The sequence below is a fragment of the Balaenoptera musculus genome, chromosome 15, assembly GCF_009873245.2.
Source record: "Balaenoptera musculus isolate JJ_BM4_2016_0621 chromosome 15, mBalMus1.pri.v3, whole genome shotgun sequence".
NCBI classification, from domain to species: Eukaryota; Metazoa; Chordata; class Mammalia; order Artiodactyla; family Balaenopteridae; genus Balaenoptera; species Balaenoptera musculus.
The window spans coordinates 83,849,656-83,873,179 of record NC_045799.1 but is presented as its reverse complement, the minus strand read 5'-3'; the positions used below and the strand labels follow the sequence as shown (position 1 = coordinate 83,873,179).

At 55.5% G+C, this 23,524-nt stretch overlaps 1 protein-coding gene across 2 annotated transcripts; it reads right to left on the bottom strand.

The window, feature by feature from the left end:
* Positions 1-16,884: 16,884 nt before the first annotated feature.
* Positions 16,885-23,036, bottom strand: ZNF853 (zinc finger protein 853). 2 transcript variants are annotated; one of them, XM_036827282.1, is made up of 3 exons: positions 22,569-23,036; positions 21,661-21,783; positions 16,885-19,096 (listed from the first exon to the last, which is right to left on the bottom strand). In XM_036827282.1, the coding sequence occupies exons 2-3, from the start codon at positions 21,743-21,745 to the stop codon at positions 17,007-17,009; spliced, it is 2,175 nt and encodes a 724-aa protein (XP_036683177.1). In that variant the 5' UTR covers positions 21,746-21,783; positions 22,569-23,036; the 3' UTR covers positions 16,885-17,006. The 2 variants fall into 2 exon arrangements, with proteins under 2 accessions (XP_036683177.1, XP_036683176.1); XM_036827281.1 differs by having other exon boundaries at positions 21,661-21,778.
* Between the last annotated feature and the right edge of the window lie 488 nt (positions 23,037-23,524).

Below are 23,524 nucleotides of genomic sequence, written 5' to 3'. Positions count from 1 at the left end.
CCACCGGGCTCCGCCCCGCCGGTGCCCACGGGGGGGCACTTCCGGTCACGCGGGGTCCAGCGCGGCCCCTGAGGGGGAGTGCGTGGGGGGAAAGGAAGCGGCCCTGGTGCGAGGGCGCCCTCGGACCTGGGTCCCCGCGCTCGTATGCACTGCGTCCCGGGCCTTGGGGACCCTGGCGCGCCCCGCGCCGCCCCAGGGCCCGACCCCACCTCTGGGGACCCCGGCCCCGCCCTGCCCCTAGAGATGCCCGCGAGGTCCGCCCGCTTCCCAAAACCCGCCCGGCTTCCTCATGCAAACATGATTTAGGGGGCGGCGCTACCGAGCGCTAGACCCGGCCAGGTCCACCCGGGCCTCGGGACCCTCCCCGGGCCCCACGACGGTGGAGGGAGGCGATGACCCCTATGAGGGCCCGCGTGCCCTCAGACCCAGGCAGGGGCGGGGGGCGATCCCTGCTGGTGATGGGCCCGCAGTACTGGAGCAGGTGGGCCGGACGTCTACAGCTCGTGCAGGGCCAACGCTGGGTAAACATGGGCGGGGGGAGGGGGTTCCCAGAACGGACCAGCACAAGGACTGAGGGGGCCGGTGGGCCGGGGTAGCTGGATGAATGCAATAACGGCCTCAGATCTGGAGGCTTTACAAGTGATCCATGGGGAGCGCCTGCCTCTGGGAAGGGAAGCGTTCCCCCAGCAGGAGGCAGGAAGGACAGATGGCCGCCCGAGGAGGTGTGAGAAGGTGAGGTTGGTGGACTCAGGGGACGCCCGCAGCCCTCCCCAAACCTACCTGCCTCCGCCCCCCAGGGGCCGCAGCTGGGGTCTACCGGTGAGCTCTTGCACCCACGGAGGTTGGGCCCTGCTGCTTCCCCAGCTCCTACCCCATGGGTACCATTATTCTTATATTTTCACTAGTGTCCCCGCACCTCAAGACAGGGCATCAGCCTCATAGTCTGACTGGGCTCGCGGAGGGGTCACACCTACCTGAAGTAACAGCTTCTCCCTCCCAGAACCTCAGCACCTGGCTGGGGAGCTGCTCAGGCCCACTGAGGACTCAAACCTGCCTGCAGCCCCACCCCACCCCACCCCACCCCCACCCCACCCCACCCCACCCCCACCCCCCTGTCCCAAGCCTTGCCTTCCCCAGCCCAAAGCACCTGCTGTGCGGCCTCCAGCTGAATCCAGCTCCTCACGGTTATTGTTTGGCTCCTGGTGTTTTAAAAATGTTTTAAAATGAATAACTAACACTAAAAAATTGAGGGTCTCTCATTAAAAGATGGAAAAAATCAGAAGTTCTGCCAATGTAGAGCCTATGGTTTGCAGGGCCCTGGTCAGGGACCTGAGAAGTGAGCAGCCCCTGTGGATGAGCCTCGGCTTTGAGGTGCTCCATGCCCACCGTCCCCCCGACACTTCTGTAGGCCCTCTTCTACGTGGCACCCCCCTCTGGTCCTGTGGTCCTCTATGCTTTGGAACCCTGGACCCCCTCCCCACCCTTCACCCCAGGTGGTTCCAATGAGAAGATCCGAAGGTGAGATAACTCACAAGAGTAGCAGAGGCCAGGTAAAGGGGAGCAACAGGAATGGAGGCACCAGAGTCTGCCACCTGGACCTGAAGGGGTGGGGCAGGGAAGGATGCTCTTGGGCCTGCAGAGGGCTGGGGCCGTGGAGATGGCTCACCAGGTGGGAGCTGGGATTGACGTGAGACTCCGCCAGCCCTGTCCTCCCCTCTCCCACCCTGCCTGTGCTGCCCACTGGTCAAATCCACTCCTAATGTGAGGGGCAGGGGAGCCCAGGGGATGCAGTCAGAGTCGGGGCCCAGAGCCAGGTAGAAAACAAATGGGGGACGGGGCAGATACAGCAGAGAACCAACAGCTCACCCCTGCCTTAGAACCCTCCAGCTTGGCAGGCAGGGAGCCCACAGTGCCCCAGCATCTCCTCAGATGTCCTCTTGGCCTGTTCCCACCTGATCCCTAACCTAAGACCCGATTTCTTCCCCTTGTGTGTCTGCAGATTTTCACAGGCTTGGAGTCCACCAGACCCCGCCCGCTCAGCAGGCCCCGCCCTCCCTGTCCCTGCCCGAGTCTCTGCCCTCAGCTGACCGCCATCCTCCAGAGGCTGAGCAGAGGCTGCCACCCTAGGCGCTTCGGTTTCCTTCCCTCTCTGAGGGTCTCCTCCCCAAGACCCCCCAGAGCCTCTCCTTCCTCCTGCCTTGTGACAGGCAGAGTCCCCAAAGCTCGTCCTGTCCAGGACACTGAGTGATGTGACCACACAGCCCACTGTGTTCAGTGTGTTCCAGGTCAGAGGTCAACTTCCACCCCTCCCCTGCCCCGCGCCTTCGACTACAGGAGCCGGGTGTGCCCAGGTAGCCCGCCCACTGTTCTGTGAGAATATAAGTCCTAAGCCACTTGATAGGGCCCTTAGTATCTGTGTTTATTTCAGAATCAAATAAATGTAATTCCCCACTCCTGTGACCCCATCTGACCCCGTTCCTTCCAGGCCTGTTCTCCACTGGACCTGGATTGGATGTGTGGGGCTTGCCAACGGCCTTGGGCTGGCTGAGCCTCTGCAGATGACCCGCCCCCCCCCACCCCTCCCCCAGGCCCAACGTCACGTTTGTGCCTACTCAGGGCAGTGCTAGGCTGTCCCAAATGGGCCACGCTTGGGCCTCTCATGACCCGAAGTCACCTGGCCTTGACCCTTACAGCCACCTAAGTCCAGAGCTGCCAGGGGTCAGGGCTGCTGCCCCCAGGTACCTGTAGGCACAGACCATGGGGCAGGACCCCTGCCAGGAAGGCCTATCTTCACAGGGCTCCTGGACAGCAGAGACACAGGTTCCAGCCTTGAAGCTCCTCCTCCCCTCCCCCCTTTAGTCCATCTCGCAGTGATGTTCCAGAAAGCACCACGTGACCCCGCTGCTTGGGTTTTATGAACCTCAACAAGTCCTGGCCACTGGCCCTCTCTGGCCACCCCTTCCTGTGGGTTCTCAGGCTCTCAACAGCATCCTTCACTCCCTCCGAGGCCAGCAGCCCTATCCCTGCTTTTCCTTCATTCTCAACGGGAATTCTTGATCTGGGTGTGTGTCCACGTGTTTACACTCAGCCCATATGCATTGCACACCCGATGAGCTTTGGACCCTGTGCTTACTCCAGTTGGTGGGGAGGGCGGGGGAGATGGGGTGCCCCGTGGCTCACCAGGCCCTAAGGATCGTGTGTAGAAACGTGTGAGAACCCGATGGGGGCAGAAGGGCTGCAGGTTGAGGCGTGAAAGGGGATGGGAGAGAGAGGTTAGGAGGGGTGGGACCAGGAAGAGAAGTATCGAGAAGGCCCGCAGGACTCACTGCGTTCCCAGGAGAACTTGGTGACCCAACTCGTGAGTCCAGACTCAGCTAAGGCTCCAGCGCCACCCACAGGGAGACCCACTTAGGGCTATCTGAATTTACCGTGGGGTCTCTCAGAACTCAAATATACGATCCTGCCTGGCAGCGATAGAGAGCCCTTTGAAAACAATTATAAATGAAAACAAGGCGTCAGTATTCCATGTTGTGGATAATTGGAAATGGAGTAGGGGTTTGATGCCATTTTTGGACATGATGGGCTAACCAGATGTGCCCCAGTCCTTCCAATTGCCTGGTTCTGTGAGGGGCAGCTGATGGGCCAGAAACACAAGGACCATCAGAAGAAGGGACCCAGGCCCACTCGAGACTTCTGCCAACACGAGGCTGCCTGGGGATAAAGGGAGGGTGAGTGGGCCTGTATCCGGTCTGGTCCACCCTGCACCAGCTGCTTCTGAGCCAGAAGAAGAGAGGAGAGGGGTGGTTGGCAGTGTGTCCCAGGGACAGGGCCCGCCAGGGCCTGTAGCCCGAGAGAGCAGGAAGCAGCAAGAACAGGGAAAACAGAGACCCAAACTGGACGTTGCCGCTTGGCCTGGCCAGCACTAACCTGTTAGTTGGAGTTCTGGAAAAGGGGCTGGTGGAGGTGGGCTGGGCAGTGGGGAAGCGGCAGGGGGAAGGACTGGCCTTAGCGTGAGCTCCTCCAGCGCCTGCCACCTGGGCTGGTCTGAGGTGAAGGGTGGACAGAGCAGTGAAGGGTGAGGGCCTCCATGCCCAGAGGAGGGCAAGTCCTGAGGTCCCAACTGTGAGAGCCATGGGCCAGGAGCTGAGGGGAGCTGCAGTGAGGAGGTCCCCACGCCTTCATGAGACAGGTGGCATTTCCGCCATACCTGAAAGATGGCCAGAGACTGGGATGCAGTGGGGCAGGGGAGACCTGGCCTGAGCAAGAGCCTGTAGGTGAGGAGCTTGGGGCAAGTCTGGGGAGGGGGTGGAGCCATCCCATGACTGGGGCCTCACATCTCAGTGGGGGCACCACAGCAGCAGGCAGCCAGCAATGGCATCAGGGAGGGGTGGGTTGTCACTTACCAAGATGGATGGTGAGGGGGGGGGTGGGAATAGCAGGGGTCCAGATGGGATGCAGGGTGCTGTCCAAAGGCTGTTGAGGTAACCCATGTGGAAAATGACAAGGCTTCAAGGTAACAAAGTGTCTTAGTCCATTTGGGCTGCTATAACAAAGTTACCATAGACTGGGTGGTTTAAACATTTATTTCTCACAGTTCTGGAGGTTGGGAAGTCCAAGATCAAGGCATTGGCGCATTCAGTCTGGTGAGAACCCTCTTCCTGGTTCATAACTGGAGCATTCTCACTGAGTCCTCACACGGTGGAAGGGGTGAGGGATCTCTCTGGAGGTCCCTTTTCTAAGGGCACTAATATCCTTCGTGAGGGCTGCACCCTCATGATCTAATCACATCCCACAGTCCCCGCATCCTAATACCATCACGTTGGGGATTAGGCTTCAACGTGTGAATTTGAGGGGTGAGGGGAGCAGGAAGCAGACACAAACATTCAGTCTGTAGCACAAGGTGACAGAGTTAAGCTGTGGAAATGGGAATTGCTGATGGGGGGAAACCTGATCAGTTTGGGAACACCTCCTGGTTCTGTGATCCTTGACACTATTGTGAAGAATTCTGCCCATTGTCCTTCCGGAGGGAGCCCCTCCCTGCCCCAGCCCCTCCCTCAGATGCCTGCCCCTGCCTGGCCACGAGTCCATCCTAGCCTCCCTCCCAGCAGTGCAGGGCAGGCTGGCAGAGAGTGGTTGTGCCGGGTCTGGGGACAGGACAGGCAGGGGACTGCCAGAGGGCAGAAAGGAAGAGCAGACAGCTCCCTCCCAGCCTGGGTGCAGACAAAAATGACAAAAATGTTCACCAAACACGGGCAGAGGTTCAAGTCCAGGCAGAAGGGAACAGGCAGGGATGGGGTGTGGACTGCAGAGAGATGAGGCATAAGCCAAGTGTGACAAAGACTCTCTCCCACACCAAACTTTTAGTCTGAGGCTCATCTCAATTAGGCCTCCACTTTGGGGCTCCCGTGTCTATCTTTGCATTGCCCAGTTTTAGCAGAAATCCTGTCAAGTCAGTTTAGCCAGAATCCCCACCCTGGATATCTGATCAGAATCCTCACCCCCACCATTCCCTAGGTGATGTTCTCTGGTTCTCTCTGACAGTGGCACTATTGCCCTCTCCCTACACGGGGCATGTAGGGGCTGGGTGGGGACGTTGGTCAGCACTCCTCTGTGCCAGACTCTTTGCCAGCCCACAGCAGGAGAACCCAGGAGGACTACCTGCAGGTGGTGACAGCGGAGCATGTCCTAAGAGTCTAGTGGGAGGGAGCTTTGCCCAGCTGGGGGGGCCAGCCTTTGAAGGCAGTGCACGCCTGTGGATGAGTCTGTGCAAAGGTGGGGACAGATCAAAGCCCATATGCCCCGAAAGAGACATCCTGGATCTCACAAATTCCAAATGCACCTAGACGCCTCGTACCTCTCACATCCCGTGTGTCCCTGCTGCAGAGCCACAGGAAGGCTGACACACAGAAGGAACTTCATGGCAGTCACTGGATGGCTGACGGCCTCCTCACCACCAGCATCCCCCGTGGAGGGCACAGCAGCACCTACGCAGGTGACACACCCCACTCCCGCCGTGAACTTGATTTCGTGGATGCATTTTTATATGCATCCACTAAAAGGTTTATAGATCTATAAGAAAGGAAATTTTATTAATGCAAAAGTATCTGATTTATTTCTTGGAGACCATTCGATTTCTTACACCTTATTTCGATGTGTTTAAATCTACTTCTTGGGAATTCCCTGGTGGTCCAGTGGTTAGGACTCCACACTTCCACTGCAGGGGGCATGGGTTGCATTCCTGGTCAGGGAACTAAGATCCCCACAAACTGCACAGAGCAGCCAAAAATAAATAAATAAATAGGTAAAGTTACTTCTTTTCCAGGTGAATTTGGGAAATCAGTCAAGATTGAGTTCAGCACCGAGTAACAGGAAAGATCATTTAAGCAACAATCTATGCACACCAAGGATGTGATTGTCCTCAGGTCAGAGAAGAAGTGTGGTCCGGGGCTGGTCGAGCAGCTCCCCAAGGCCATGGACGACCTAACCCCACTCCATTTCTCCCCTCCCCTCCCCCGAGTCAGTCACTCAGCAGTCTTGTAAGCCATGCTGCTGGGAGCAAGAGGCACAAATTATTGGTGGGCAGTTTAACTTGCATTATTTAAATTTGGTTCATGTTTATATACTTACTACATCATTGTTTACTTATTCCTAAAACAGATAAATAACTTGGAAGTAAACTGGCAGGGTAAATCAATTTATGGCCAGAGTTTTTAGTGCCTGGCAGAATGTGGTAGGAAAGAGCCTAGTAGATAAAAAGCGTCCAGAGTCTGAAATGCCTTTTACTCAGGTAAGGAATTTAGATTGTTCTCCTGTAGGTCATGTGAGACAGAGATCATTTTAGGAGGTGTTGGGAAGGGACTTTCAGTAACACTGAATTCCATTCGGAAGCAGTTGTTACCTTTACTCTTCTCCTTCTTCTGATAACATCAGAGAGAAAGTCTCTGTTTGGGGCTCCCTGGTCTCTAACACCTTTCAGACATTTGCTCATCTCCCATTTAAACAAAGATAATTTAACAACATCGTTTTGTTTCCATTGTATTTTTTTTTTTTTTTACAACTACCTTCTATTTATGTCAAGTGACACTGGTTTTCCAGTTACGGTAAATAAATTTAGCTTTTAGAATGAATTTAGCAGGACTTCCAGTTTCTGGTCCAACATTTAAGGAGCTTGGAAGTCACTACTCCATCATCACAACAAGAAAACAAATGAAAATCAACAACTCATCCTAGATCCATCAGAGAATTGAAATCATGGGGCAAACCACTGCCCCCAAAATTGGAGAGACAGACAGCAGATACAGAGAATCACAGCTTACTAGAGCAGTAGCTCCTGCAGGAGCAGAAACTGCACTGGAGCCGGTGCTGGTGCAGCAAGACTTCAACTGTAACAGACAAACTGTTAGGACCTCGGTGCGGTAAGTCTGAGACTTAAAAATTCCAGAGGTTCCAGTCTTAGGAAGGCCTTGCACTTGTGTGAGTTTTACCTCCAGGAGGACCACATGGAGACGTGACATGAATGACTGGGGTGTTATAAGGGAGAAGAAGTAGGAATTGGGAATACCCTGTCATAAGATATATCTATCTCCCATGATATAGTATAGCGCACAGCCCCGCTGAGCTCACAGCTGAACGCCAGTATCAACGACAAGTCTCGCGATGAACCCTTTTGGGTGTCTCAGCCCCACTGAGTCCTCAGGTGATACAGCCCCAGCCAATATCCCATGAAGCAGAAGGACCACCCAGCTGAGCTGAAAGTAGTTGTAAATGTATACTGTAAACTCAGGACAATCACTAAAAAAAAAAAAAACAAAAAAAAAATTTAATTCTCTGACACCAGAGAATGCAGAAAAAGATTCAAAGAACAAAGGCAAAAAATAGAAAACAGTAACAAGTATGGTAGCTATTAATCCAACTATATCAATAATCGCCTTAAAATAAATTAACCTCAGCTGAAAAGTGACCGGATTTAAAGAACGTTGCCAAGTAAATGATAGTACAAGTGGTAGGTCCATATGGCAAAAATGAGTGAAGTCACAAACATTGGTCCAGGGAAAAGAGGGCCACAGAAGGAGTTTAGCCAGAGGAGGGAACATCGGCGGATTGGTGTTTTGGAATCACCATCGTGATAAATGCTGGGGAGGTTGGATTAAAAGGGGCCGGAAACTGAAGGCAGGTATTTCTGATTAAACATGGAGAGCTGACCTCATCCATTTACATTTCCCTCCCAAAACATCACTAAAAGTACAGTAAAGGAGGAAAAGGAGGTATAAGTGCACAAGGACAAAGAGAACAGGAAGGGATCATCAGTGGTTGAGAAATTCAACACATGTTTAAATTTAGGGCAGAGATGGGAAGGAGCGTGGCCTGACCTAAAGGAGTGACAGTGGGATGGGGGCCTGGGGTTATTGCTTTTAGCAGAACTACCAGAGTGATTTTTTTTTTTTTTACAATTTAATTTTACTTTAAATATTGTATTATTTTGGAAAATGTGGCCTGCACATTTTCAACCTTACGTATTTATTGAGATTTTCTTTAGTGCCTAATATCGATCAACGTCCCCAGAGTGATTCTTGAATATTGAAGAAATAACAGTACAGAAGGGAGTTGGGATGAAACTTTCGTGCTTAATTTCAAGGCAAAACTTGGTGCACGTGAATGGGGTATGTGGTAGATAAAAGATGCCTGAAAATTGTTTGCAACTCCTCCCATCAAGAAGTAGACTCTGTTTCCCTCCCCTTTTTCTGGGCTGGACCGGTGACTGACTTCGATAAGTAGTATGTGGCATCAGTGACACCGCACAGCTTCTAAGGCTGGATCCTAAGAAGTCTTGCAGATTCCAAGCCCAGGTCTCTTGAGACCCAGCCACCCTGCTGAGAGCTGGCCAGGCCACATGGAAAGGTTACGTGTAGGTGCCCCAGGGCACAGCCCCACTGGGCTTCCAGCTGAACGCCAGTATTAACTATGAGCCTCGTGATGAACCCTTTTGGATGTCTCAGCCCCACGGAGCCCTCAGATGATACAGCCCTGGCTAACATCACATGGAGCAGAAAGACCACCCAGCTGAGCCCAGGAAGCCTGCAGAACGGTGAGAAATAACACAGTATCTGTGGTTTTAAGCCACTGTTTTGGGGTGGATTATTGCACAGCAATTGTTAACTGAGACAGAGGGTGTTAGCAGAAGCAGGGGCCATCCCGAAGGACTCCTGGGTTTGTGTCTCAATGTCTCCATGTGGACGGTGCTGCCAGCCACTGAAGGGAGAAATCAGGAGGTACAGGCTTGGCCAGGGATTGAGAGCTCCGTGTGGCCTGATTGAGCTTTAGATCTTTGGAACATCCAAGTCTGGGAGACCAATGAGTCCTCAGGTCCAGGGCTTTGGGGAGATGCCTGGGTGGTGGCTGATGTCACAGGATGGATAAAGTTACCTGGGAGCCCTGCCAGGCCCTACCTGCAAGGGAGAATCCTAAGGGCATCACTCTGCCTTTCTACCATCTGGGGGCCTCACAAAGTCTTCATTTCTACAGTGTCTAAACTTTTCAATCTTGGAATAGTAGAAAGCCTTATCTCATAGAAAATCCAACCAGAGGAAAGAGTATGTGTTGGTCTCTTGCTTTCAATGTAACAAACGTATTCCAACTGTCTACTGTATGCCAGGTTCATTCGCACATATTATTTTACCTGTTTGACACACAATAACCCAGAACAATAGACCCTCTTGCTCACATTCTAAAGGCAAGGAAAGTTGTCACATAGTAACTGGTGACTAGAATTCCAATCCCCAAGTCCTCACTGGAGGACCGTTGCTAGTTTCTGAAAGACGGCAGGCTGACTCAAAGTCTGACTTTATCTTATTCCCTGGAGATTCTCTGTTCTACCAGAGACTTCTGGGCTCAGCCAGCCAGCCCCTTATATGGCACAAATACAGCCCAAGGGTCAGCCCAGAGAGATATTTACCTGATTGCTAAGAAGCAGAATGACACCCTGCCCTACTGCCATTATTGTGACTAACACATCCCAAAGAGACAGGAAGGACTTCGTACCTGGTCCCTCTGTCTCACACTAGTGCCTAAAATAAGTAAAACCTTGAGTCCTAGCCTGACCCCCTCATAGAAACAACCTTCTCCCTACCTTTTGCAAACCCTTGCAGATATGATCATTATATGAAAAATTGAGACTAATTATACTCAGTAATTTGGGGGGTTAAAAAATTTTTCCCACTGTATTTTTTTCACTTGATAAGCCAGCCTTGTAAGATCTGGACTCCTTTACAAAATTCCCCAAGGAAGACTCCTTTTCGTAATGTTCTTGTCTCTATGTTTTCCTTTGATTTCTCCCAACACATATGAATTAGTCAGGTCTAGCTGGCTGCCAGCACAGAACGGCCAAGATGTGATATAAACCCAGAAAAGCAGAGTTCCTCCGCGACTTAGGGTTAGGGTTAGGGTTAGGACTCAGGAAGGAAACTGGCAAGAGCAAGGTAGGGGAGGGTTAGGAGAGGGGAAGGCGGGGATCAGTATTGGGCAGGAACCCCAGTGGCAGGGCCTGGCTCATGGGCCTTCCAGGGTCCACACTTGGCTGGCTTCAGGACTCAGGAGTCATCCCGGGGACAGCAGGCACAGAGGGCAGGCCTAGGTAGTCTAAGATGCTATTGGAATGGAGAAGTCAAGTAGGGGTGGGAGAGATGCTGAGAAATTCTGGGGAGAAGTCAGAGCCGTATTGGGAGTCTGGGGCAAAGGGATGGTAATTAAGGCAGGGGGCTAGGCGAGGCCGCCTGGTATAAGGTTGTGGACAGGGAAGGAGCAGACTCCGACAGACCCTGGAACCTGCCCACATTTAGCCGTGGAGCAGAGAACCCAGCATGGGAGTCAGAAGGAGAGTGTCCCCCGAGATTGTTCATGGCTGGGCTTCCTGGTGGAGTTTTGTCCATACAAGTAAGGAGGCCTTCAATCTCAACCCTGCAGTCACCTTCAAGGATGCTGCTGGAAACCCATGGGTTCTGGGATAGAAGATGGGGAGAGGACAGCTGTGCAAACTCCCAGGACTCCAGGAAGAGCCTCTGCCAGTGGAGACTCAGGGGTCTCTGCAGGTGGCCTTCCAAGGGAGCCGGGATGCACGGCAGAACTTTTGTGAATTTCCCATCTCAGCATCACACATCTCCTCCCAGTGATAAATGGAAATGCCACGTCCTGAAGATGATTGCTTAGATGTGAGATATAGATATATACATATATATATGTATATATATGTATGTGTGTATATATATATATATGTTTTCTACTGTTGGGAATTATATTGTTGGGAATTAAAATCAGACGTGTGCTCTCTATTTTTAAGTGTGACTGGTTGTTTTTTTTCCTGTGAAGCCCATCAGAGATCCGTGGTTCAACAGGGAATTCTTACAGCGTAAGGGAGAGGATGTGATGAAAATGGATCACAGCGCCATCACTAACATGGCCTCAGATGTGTGTGAAACCACAACCACAAACCTTACCTAACCAGCAGACACACCAGTCCACCTACAATGGTGCAACCACTCCCGTGCAACCAAAGCACACCAACTCCTTCCCCCAGAGGACACAAAGTCCCTTTATCCATCTTTGGGTGCCGTCATTTCCCTTCTACCTTTAATTCTCTGTAACTTAAATACTGAGCTATAAAATTAACTACTATGACTGTATTTTATGTGAGACGGTAGAGAAATGGGAGAAGGAAAGGGAGACAATGGTTAATATGTAAATGAACAGATTCACATCAAAATAAGGGCGGAACGCTGAGAACTATTACAGCCCTGGTTTGTGCAGCGGGTCACGTGGTTGTAACTGTATTTAGAACTGCTTTCTTGCACACCCAGTGTGTGTTCTCTTTGCCCCCAGCAGGCCCCCGAGTGTGGCCTCCTTAACCAGAGACAGAAAAGGGGATTCTGGGAAACGTGGTTGGCTCAGCCCAGCTGACACACAGAGCTGCCCCACTGGCCTTCCATCTGTACTGGTGAAACCCAGTTCCCATTTTACATACATCTGTTTAAGAACAAAATCAGTCATTTAAGACAAATATTAAGACAATGGCAGTACAGGTGAATATACTAGATACAATATGCCAGTGTCCAAGGTATGGGAAACCTGATCCATAGGGTTAAATATAAGCTTCTTGGCTTGAAAATCATGTGATTCCACAAACTGTAGCCCTGCCCAGCCCACCCCCTCAGCCCAACAACTGTCTCCCATAGCACCTCCGTCTGGCCCTCGGGAAACCCTTGCAGTTCCTCATTCCTAACCACATCCAGAGCTTCTCCGGCTCTGATCCTACACACACAGCGTGACTTCCGTCTGGATGCTTCCCACCCCACAGCCAGCCCCGCTGTCCCTCCAGCCCTCACCTTGCAAACACCTTCTGGGACTTCCCTGGCGGTCCAGCAGTTAAGACTCCAAGCTTCCACTGCAGGGGGCGTGGAATTGGTTGGGGAACTAAGATCCCACATGCTGCGTGGCCAGAAAACAACAACAACAAAAACCAAAAAGACACCTTCTGACCCAGGAAGACTTCTCCCGTGAAGCCACTTGGGTCCCCGTGGCAGAGCTCGTGGCTCTGTCCCCGCGGCCCATCCCATTGTGTCTCCCTCTCCCCCTGGGTTCTGAGCTCTTCAGCGATGCCTGTTCACCCTGCCGCCAGAACAACCTTCGCCCGCCCACCAGCTTCGCCTCCCCTCCTGTCTTGGCACCTGTCTGAGGTTTCCCAGGACCAGACCACGGAAGACCATTTGCGCACCAGTGGTTACTCAAGGAAATGCAGCCAGGGGAAGCTGGTGAGAGAGGGGGACGCGGCACAGGGAAGGGGAGTGAGGGGGAGGGAGGGCTCAGGCACAGCCACACAGAGGGAAGGAAGCTTCCATGGCATCCCAGGGCTCCTCAGGGGGAGAAGTGGTGCTGCAGCCTTGTCCTGACCTGAGGAGGGAGCTGGGCTTTCACGCTCCCACACTCCTCAGAGTTAGGAGCTCCGTCCCCTTCCCCAACAGGTGCTGCTGTGGGAAGCTAGGTGGGGCGGGATGGGGGGACCGTATGTCTGTAAGGACCCGTCCAAGGAGAGGTGGGCAGAGAATCAACATCTGTCCCGGGCCCTCCTGAACCCACACAGATCCACTCGCGTCCCATGCGATTTCCACTCTGGGTGGAGAACGCTGACTGGAGAAGGGCTGGTGGGGTCACGTACAGCCCCTGAGGCCCCAGCTGATGCTTCTCATCTTCCCCATCCTTGCCTTTAGCATCTCTGCTGGCCTAGGTGGCTTGTCTGATGGGGTTACTCAGAACTTTACCCCCAAGGGGCCAGAGCCCTTGCTTGAAAGATCTGGATACCCTTGTCCTCTCAGTGAATGGTTGCTCAGGGAAATGGACCCAGGTCTATTTGGGGGAAGGACCAAGGAAACACTACTCTATACGAATACTGGGAACTGTTGCATCGTAAAGTCCTTCCCCAGGGGACCGGCTTCTCCGGTGATCAGTGGGCTCTGGCTCAGAACTGGCTCAGATCTAGGAACTGGGAAAGAGATTGTGACTTTCCACTGGGGAAGCTGACATTGGCCTTCAAGGTCACCACTTTTTTTTTTTTTTTAATATAAATCAAGCAATAGCCTAGTTGGCTGTTCACCCGTCTTGCCCCTGGGAACACCGTTGTCTGCTACCCATCACCATGGATCCCTTCAGGCCTGGGCCTTCTGGTCACCGTCCCAAGCTTACTGCCCGTTCCAGTAACTACGTCCGCCTTGTCCTGGTAGTTAAGCATTACAGCTGGTCGCTGCCACTCCAAGGATGCTGCCACCCTGTTGACACGAGAGAGAGTCCAGTTCCGTGAAGGCACTTCTTTTTTTTTTTTTTTTTTTAAATAAAGGGCTTTTAGAAACCCTCTCGCAGGGTTTCTTTTTTTTTAAAGAAATTCACGTTCTTTTATTTATTTATTTATGGCTGCATTGGGTCTTCGTCTCTGCGCGAGGGCCTTCTCCAGTTGTGGCAGGCGGGGGCCACTCTTCATCGCGGTGCGCGGGCCTCTCACCATCGCGGCCTCTCTTGTTGCGGAGCACAGGCTCCAGACGCGCAGGCTCAGTAGTTGTGGCTCACGGGCCCAGTTGCTCCGCGGCATGTGGGATCCCCCCAGACCAGGGCTCGAACCCGTGTCCCCTGCACCGGCAGGCAGACCCCCAACCACTGCGCCACCAGGGAAGCCCCGTGAAGGCACTTCTAATGCCAGCCCAGGTCTACAGACAGCAGCCTCTGCCCAGCTCCTGAATGAAGCCAGTGCCTTCTCACCTGCACATTGCTCATCTCCTCGGGGAGGGAAGGTCCTCTGGGCTCTCCCAGAGCATAGTCAACAATGGGTTCTTTGGAATAAAACATCTATTTTCTCCAGACTTCCGATACTTTAACTCAACACTCTGCCCAGGCAGTCCTGGCAACCCCAGCTCACTTATTGTGGACCATCGTCATGTCCAAGCTTCCAGTGGTCATTTGAGCAGAGCAGTAGGACCAGCTCCAGGTGCCCTTGCCAGGGCACTACCCAGGGGGACACAGAGGTGTGTCTCAATCTCCAGGCTAATATGCCACCCACTCCCAGCCCCTCAACCTCCAGATCCACTCCTAGGTGTGCTTCCATTGTTCCCGCCGGTAGGTATTAGCCAGGACTTGCAGGTCCTTTGGTGAATAATCCCTTCCCTTCCTTGGCGGAGCCAGCGCTGCCCCAGCCAGGCCGCGCCGGGCCTAGAACCTCATTATAGGAGGGCAAGTATTGTCTTGAAAGACATCTGCCTCAACCAGACCTCTGCATGGTCTCTGGACAAGGTAAGAGGCACAGCTGGTGTTTCTAGCAAGGGAAATCGGGTCACATCTGCTGCCCAGAGTTGAGGGGAATGTTGGGGCTTGGTGTTCTCAAGGTCGTTGCCCAGATACCCCAATGCAAGCCAGAAGCTTCACTACTCTTGCATTACGCCTTGTGCTTAGTCCTTGGTAGTCGACGCTTGGCAGAAAGAACTGAGTCCCTTTAAATACTGCATGGAGGCCTTCTGATGGTCTCTCTGTGCCTTCAGTTGATAACTGTGGTCCCGAGCCTCTCTTGTACCCTCATCATGGCTTTAATGGTGCTCAGCAAAACCAACCAATTCCACAGTACCTATAATAACCATTTCTCACATCTCTGAAGTGCTCGAGATACCGCATGAGCTGGGGCATCCCCTCTCACCTGGTATCCTGTCCTGTCCATCAGTATAGTGGCCAGGGGTCACCATCCACAAGGGGGCCCCTGTTGCTACAATGGGCGAGTGGTCCAAGCCCAGGGTCCCCACTTTAGACTCCACTTGCTAAGACCGCTGTCAACACCGTCAGTCTTAAGGTGGGCTCCCCAGGAGCAGACCTTGAAACAGGGTCTACGTGTGAGTGATTTATTAAGGCCATGGAGACGCCAAAACCGCCTTCCTCCAGCGTCCGCTCTCTGGTCCTCATTGCTCCCAGGAGGGTTTTACTGAATGAGCCCATCCCCCACCAAGGGTCTCAGGCTAGAAGGAAGGCTGTAGGGTGAGGAGCACTGGACACGGGCCTGAATACTGAGTCCCTTGCTTCTAGAGCGACCAGGAAAATGTGCCAGAGAAACGAAGCCCCATACAACCCAGAGGTGAAAACACAGGCAGGACAAGGTATTTCCTCATTTTTATTTATTTTTCATTGTTTGTTTCTCACTTACCAACACATCTGTAAAACGTAGCAGGCTCTGTTAGTAAAGGAGAAGCAGGAAGGACAGCAGGGCAGCATCTAAGGAGCTGCACGGGGGAGTCGAGAGCAGGAAGGGCTTGGGGGCCTGAGGTGGCAGGTGCCCCCCGCCCCTGGCATCATCCTGCCTTCCCACAAGGCATCATGATTGCTGCTGCTTTGACTGAGCCCCAGATGTTTACAAAATTGTCATAAAGAGCATTTCTGTTGCCTCCAATCCTTGTCCCTGACATTCTCCCTCTGACTCCCGGCGATGAGGCAGGGTCTACTCAGGCCAGCCCTCTGCCCTGGCCCGGGAGAACCTGCCCCTGCGTCTCAAGGCCCCGACCCCAGAGCCTCAGTCCCTGGACGGGCATCTGAGAAGGGAGGCTAGCGTGGGGCTACCCGGAGCTCTTTGGGAAGGATGGAGGGACCACCCCTTAGGACCTTGGACAGCACTCCCAGAATGCCCTCTGCTTCAGCCCCAGGCTTCTATTCGAGAGGCATTAGGGAGTGGCTGCGGGCATGGGAACACGGCAGCAAAGAGGCCTAGAGCCAGCCTGAGGCTTGCCTGGGTGGCCCTGGAGGGAAGGTTTCACCTTCGGCCAGAGTGGACTTCCTGGCGTTTGCACATTGACCCAGCGGACACTCGGACCCTGTGTTTATGAACACAAACATTTTAATCAGGATTTTATCCACCCTGATGAATTTTCATTCTAGGAAGTATTTTCAAGGCAAATGCCATTGAGGACAATTTAATGCCTTGATCAGTTTTCTACGTAGTGCAGATACATTTCCTTTTTTTCCCATGAAATAATTTTCACCAGGACCAAATCCTTTTCACGTGCGTTGTACCACGTATATCGGACTTCCTGGTCAGTGTTCGAGCTCTGTCGAACGTCACCCACTGTCTCGTCTTGTCATTGGAATTTTTCCCCTGCGGCTCTCATCTCCAGTAAGTCCAATTTTCCCAGGGAGGCTTCCCTGACCGACTTCTCACCCATCGGTACCCGATGCCGAATTTGAACCGTGTGCTGTTTGTACTGATGTGCAACATCCGTGCTGTTTTAGCCTCGTCGACTTTCTCCTGCGGAGTGTTTCTGAGGGTGAACCCGTCCGACCACTCAGTTGACCCGGGAGAAGGATGGCAGCCTTTTCCCGGCGATATTCCAGGACGTCCCGAGACCCCGGAACTGGGTCAAGACGTCCTAGCGGGCGCGGCGCTTCCCGGGTGGGGAGCAAGGGGAAGCGGCGCCCTCCCCGACCTCGGCCCCCGCCCGGGGTCACGGCGCCTTGTCCGCAGCCTGCTCGGCGCGCGGGGCCCCGCCGGCGGCCGCGCGCGCGCCGCGGAGCAGGCCCAGGCCCCGGGAGCGCCCGGCGCCGTGCAGCTGGCGCTCGTGGCGGCGGATCTGCACCTTGTGGCGGAAGCGCTCGCCGCAGTCCTCGCACACGTAAGGCCGCTCGCCCGAGTGCGTGCGGCGGTGGCGCAGCAGGTTGGACGAGACGCTGAAGCGCTTGCCGCAGTCGCCGCAGGCGTAGGGCCGCTCGCCCGTGTGCGTGCGTTGGTGCTGCACGAGCGCCGAGCTCTCGCTGAAGCGCTTGGCGCAGTACGGGCACGCGTAGGGCTTCTCGCCCGTGTGGATGCGCTGGTGCGTTACCAGATTCGAGTGCTGCGAGAAGCTCTTGCCGCACTCGCCGCAGCGGTGCGGCCGCTCGCCCGTGTGCGTGGCCTGGTGCCGCACCAGGTCCGTGCTGCGGCTGAAGCCCTTGCCGCACTCCCCGCAGATGGTCGGCCGGTCCCGGGCGCGCCGCCGCCGCCGCTGCCGGGCCGGCGTCAGGGCCGCGCTGCCCGCCGGGCCCGGGATGGCCACCACCGAGGGCGCCGACACGGCCGGCAGCACCATGAGCTCCTGCAGCACCACGTAGCCCGGGGGCGCCACCACGACCGCGGCGGGCGTCCCCGGGACGGCGGCAGCGCCGCCCCCCGCGGCGGGCACCAGCTCCAGCTGCAGCTCCGGCGGCACGGGGGTCAGCTCCAGCTGCAGCTCCGGCGGCGGGGCCCCCAGCTCCACCGGGCTCAGCTCCAGCTGCACCTCCTGCTGCTCCAGCTGCTTCTCCAGCTGCTGCAGTTGCTCCTGCAGTTTGAGCTGCAGCTGCCGCTGTTCCTGCTGCCGCTCCAGCTCCTGCTGCCGCGCCAGCTCCTGCTCCGACCCCAGGTCCACCGGCAGGAGCTCCAGCTCCACCTCTTCCTCCTCCTCCTCCGGCTCCAGTGGCCGGGGCTGCAGCTGCTGCTGCTGCAACTGTTCTTGCTGCTGCTGCAGCAGCTGCTGCTGCTGTAACTGCTGCTGCTGCAACAGCTGCTGCTGTAACTGTTCTTGCTGCTGCTGCAATAGCTGCAACTGCTCTTGCTGCTGCTGCAACAGCTGCTGCTGTAACTGTTCTTGCTGCTGCTGCAACAGCCGCTGCTGCTGCAACTGTTGCTGCTGCAGCTGCTGCAACTGTTCCTGCTGCTGCAGCTGTAACTGTTGCTGCTGCAGCTGCTGCTGCTGCTGTAACTGTTGCTGCTGCAGCTGTAACTGTTGCTGCTGCTGCAGCTGTAACTGTTCCTGCTGTGGTTGTAACTGTGTCTGCTGTTGCTGTAACTGTTCCTGCTGTGGTTGTAACCGTGTCTGCTGTTGCTGTAACTGTTCCTGCTGCTGCAGCTGTGACTGTTCCTGCTGTAACTGCTGTTGCAACTGCTGCTGTTGTGGTGGCAGCTGCTGAGATTGTAACTGTTCCCGCTGTTGCTGTGACAGCTGCTGTTCTTGCACTTGCCGCTCCTGTGATTGTTCCTGCTGTTGCAGCCGCTGCGGCTGTGGTTTCCGCTGCTCATATTGCACAGATTGGGGATTTTCCTGTAGTTCTGGCTGCTGTCGAGGCAGCTGCTGTTGCCCATCTTGCTGCTGCTGGAACTGTTCCTGCTGTTGCTGTGACAGCTGGTGCTCTTGCCTGTGCTGCTCTTGTAACTGTTTCTGCTGTTGCATCAGCTGCAGCTGTGGTTTCAGTGGCTCCTGTTGCACAGATTGGGGTTTTCCCGGCTGTGGTCGAGGCGGCTGCTCTTGCCCGTCTTGCTGCTGCTGTTGCTGCTGCAAGTTTGGCTGATGTCCTGACACTTGGTCTCGTGGCTGCAGCTGTTGCAGCTGCTCCTGCTGTGGCTGCTGCTGCAGCTCTGGCTGCTGTTCTAACTGTTGGGGTTGCAACTCCTGCTGTTCTGGCGGGGCTCCCTCAGCGGTTGCACCGGCCCCCGTCGGGGCTGAGACTGCTGGCCGCGGTGGGCTGCTGTTCCTCTCCTGAGCCTCTTCCTCCTCCTGACTCTCACTCCCACCGCTGCCACCTGTAGTGGAAATGGCAGGAAGCCAGGAGAGAAAGATCTACAGGCAGCTCTCCGATCCAGACTCCCAGGATCTCCCCCCTTACCCTGCCCCGTGTACAGTCACTCTACGATACACTCCCGAGGCCTCAGCAGGGACCCCAAAACACTGGACCAAGTGACAATGGCGGCATGGTAGAAACGGAAATGCCCAGAGGTGCAGAGTTGGCTTGGAAATGTGCCCCAGGGACAGCTGGTCACATCACTCTGGACCCCAGCCCCCTGACCTCTCCTCTGGGCCTTCTTCCACACAGGCTCCATGCCTTAGACCTTGGCAGTGACACCACCGTGGGTGCCTGCGGCTCCCCAACACCACTCCCTGAGAAGTCCTTCGGGCTTAACTGCCATCCAGTAGGAAACAGTGAAGCAGCCATTCCCACGGCTAAGCCACAAGCCCATGCTGAACTCAGACCTCAGTTAAGGTCACACCTCAAATAAATGGAACTCACCTTCTCTGTACATAATAAAGAATTTCTGTAAGGCTGCCTGGAAGTGTTTCTGCAGCAGTTTCTAAATGTCACCAAAGTGTCAGAGAGAACGCGAGGTTTCCAGGTCGGAAGTCCTCAGTTCAGAAAAACTCTACCAGTTAGCAGCTGTCTAACCTCCTGCAGGTTCAGGGCCCTCCTTGTCTGTAACATAGCTTAGGGACACCCACACCAACAGCTTAATGAGTGAAGCAGGAAGAGCCCTGACATTACCCCTAGCAGGTGCTTGAAAAATTCCTCTCCCTGTGGGTTTGGAATGGGTTTGAAAACTAACAAACAGTTTGGAAATACTGAGGCTATAACTAGCTCCATCTGAAACAGTCCTTAGGCTGGAAGTGTTTTAGATTGTTATTCTGGGATGGAAAGGACCAACTCACAGCCCCAAGTCAACATGGCAACTGGCCAATTACTTAACCTCTGGGAACCTGAATTTCCCCATCTGCTAAAGGAGACAAATCCCTTTCAGGGAAATCGTGAGAATTAGAGGGGATAAATGTACAGCCCCAGCACGGTACAGGACGTAGTGTAAGCTCAGCTAAACAGGACTCATTCCGTTGCTGTTTCACAAAACCCACACGCAGTTTCTCACTTTGAGCATTCCTGCTGTGTTATCAGAAAATCCGAAGAGTCTTTCTCCATTCCCAAGTCTGATTTCAACATCTGTTCTTCCTACAATATCATCTTTTCAATTTTGTAATGGAAAGTAGAGGTTTGATTTTGTAAATTTTGTTTTCTGGCTACTTTTCCAGGAGTATATTGAATTAATAAAGCCAAGGGATATCTACATGTAAATAATTCCCTTTTAGGAAACTATTCCCAATAACCTTTGCTTAGACTAATGGATCAATGAATGCATTTTTCCTATACACTCACACCAGGTGGGAGTATGCGGGAAGGGAGGGAAGACAGCCATGAAAACCTGTTTTCTCGGCAAATCGAAGGTCACATGGACACTCCCTTCTCCCACCACCTCTGGGGGCAGCAGGGACACATCACACCTCTGTGTGGGTCCTCTCATTTCTAGGACAGTGCTTGACCATACGGCCACTCCCGACTTCTTATGGCATTTTAAACATTGTTAACAACAATGTTGTAGTAAACGTATACTTAAGTGTCACCTGATGTGTCTGCTCTCGTGAGATTTTTGTCAGTTAAATATTTAAGCCAAAAGAGTCCTGGGAATTCCCTGGCGGCCCAGTGGTTAGGACTCGGAGCTTTCACTGCTGAGGGTGCGGGTTCAATACCTGGTCAGGGAACTAAGATCTTGCAAGCTGCGCAGCATGGGCAAAAAAAAAAAAAAAAAAGCCAAAAGAGTCCTAGTTAAGTCCACACATCCCCATCCAACCCCCTCCAGTTCCCTTGGTCCTTTTCATGCTCTGTTCAACCCTGCCCCAGCCCCTCACTCAGCACCCTCGAAGCCCAGAGTAGGGACTCGAGTCCCACGAGTGTGGCCACCATGGAAGATTCGCCCAGAGCAGGTCCCAGAGAGAGACAGGGTCTTGGAAGGTTCTGCAGGGCCACAGTTGCCTCTGGGCAAGAGGGGAGAAAGCTGGATGGAAGCAGAGGTCAAGGAAAAGTGGACGAGGTCAGAGGCCAAAGAAAAGCCACGCGGCCAATGACAAGAGGGCCCCTCTGCCGCTGAATTCAATCTGGGACCTTGAGTCTGGAGCCAGGGACAAGAGGGAGGAAAATGGAGGCTGTGTGAGCCCTGGGGAAACAGCAGAGGGTCCCAGCCAGCACTTATCCAGGTCCGGGGCAGGGGCTGAGAACATCTGCGCTGCCAAGCAGCCCTCACCAGCAAGACTGCAGCCTGAGAGAGCCACTGCTCTCTCGAGGTGAACCTGCTGATGTGAGTGGGTGCAGCCTGCCCTCCACACCCCGAAACTGCCAGGTGGGCGCCCCTCCGGACAGCAGGCTGCCCGCCACCATTCAGGGCTCCCTCCCAGCTGTGGCAGGCCTGGGCTCCGTCAAAGGATCCTCGCTGGGGACCTAAGGACCATCTCCTGGTTTAGGAGGTCAGAGGCCACCCCCCCAGCCCCTCACCTGAGAGGGTGTCAGGCCCTGAGCCCCCATCTTCAAGACACCGAAGCTCCAGCACGAAGGTCTTGGTTGCTGGCCCTACCTCCATCCTGGCAGTCAGACCGAGATCCCAGGGAGCCAGCTGTGCTGAGGAAGGAAGGAAGCTGTTCAGGTGCGTGGGAGTGCTGTGAGCCCCAGGCCCAGGGGCACCAACTCCCTCGACGCCCCCCAGAGCTGGCAGCTCACCCCTGCTGGAAAGGAGGACCGTGTGGTCCACAGCCAGGAAAGGGATGAGCAGGGGTGGCCTAGAGGCTTGGATCCCCAGCCCGTTCGCCTGCACAAGGAATCCCGCCTCTCCAGACTTTGTGCAGGGCCCGCATTCAGCCCCACACCCGGGGCAGCCTGTGCAGCTGCGCGTCACTGAGGGACGATACTAAGGTGGCTAGCTGCACTCCCAGAAGGGACATTTGGGGAAGTCTGCAGAAAAAAGAGAGACTTGTCCATCTCACACTCCCCTAGCCCCCTTCCAAGCACTGACAAGTCTGTTCAATTCCCTGGCCTCCTGCCTCCCAGGCTGCTCTGGGGGTTCACCCCACCTTCCCAGGCCGCCAGCAGACCAGCGGTGCCAGGCCATGTGGGTCAGTCCAGGTGCCACCTCAGCTCCCAGGAAGGCAGGTTTCCAGGGCACCACGACCCACGGAACTAGCGGGCTGCCTGCCTGGCCCGGTGCCCAGGCAGTCCTGAGGTCTGGAGGGGCCCCCGCCTCTCTCCTGCGTCCACCTTGGCCCCCGCAGAGGTGTGCCCATGTCCAGTCCTCCCTCCCCTCCTAACAGGGTGACTCCAGGTCTCCCTAGCCCTGCAGAATCCAGTCCAACGCCTCTTTAAGAGAAGCGTCCCTAGGTTCACCCAGTGTCCTACCCACTGGGCCTCACCTGGTACAGCATTTCCTGCTCCTCACGCAGCCTCTGCACTAGGGGAGGTGTGGTCAGCAGGGGCTGGAAGGTGAAGGCCAAAGCGTTCAGCCAGCACCTTCCCGAGGCGCCTCCATCCAGAAAGTGCCGGGGAGGCGCCAGGCCACCCCGGGGCCTTTCTGGGCACTCAGGAGGGTCTGCCGCGGTCTGGTTGCCGAGGTCGCCCTGGGCCAAAAGAAGGAGGCAGAGCGGAGTTCAAGAGCAGAAGTTGGTGTCGGCTCCCTGGGGTGGGGGCTGGAGGAGGCCGAGCCCCGAACCAGCGCGGGGCTCAGGGCCGGCCGTGCGGGACCATCGCGGGCGCCCAGGGCTGCGGGGCGGCCCCGAGGGCGGCCCCGGTGGACGGCCCGGCCCGAGGTCGGCGGGGCTGGGTGCCACCGGCGTCTTTTCAGCCCGGGGCAGCGCGGGCCCGGCCGGGGTCCGCCGGCGGCCACAGGTGCCGGGAGCCCGCGGGCGGGCAGCCTGCGCCGGGCCCCGCGGGCGGCGGGCGCCGCGGCCGGGCCGGGGTCCCCGTTCGCTCGCCCGCCCGCCCGAGCGTGCAACCCGCCGGCCGTGCGTCCGTGCGGGTAGCGGCCGGGCCGGGGGCGGGGGCGGCGGGGGCCGGCACAGGAAGTCCCCCCGGCATCCGCATCCTGTCCCCCGCCCGCCGCCCGCGCGGCCCCGCGCCCCGGCCCCCGCTGCCGCGGCCGCTGCTGCCGCCGCCGCCGCCGCTCTAGGCAGCCGCGAGCTCGGTGGGCTTAACCCTTCCCCACCCGGCCACTCGCCCCGCCGCATCCCTGGGTGCGCGCGTCCGCGCCGGGGTTGGCGACTGTCGCCGCAGGACTGTAACGGGAGGCTCCCAGCTGGGGCCCTGCCGCCCCGTGAAGGGCAGGCACGGCCTCAGGGCGCCCCAGGCCAGGGTACAAATTGGGCTTAATTAG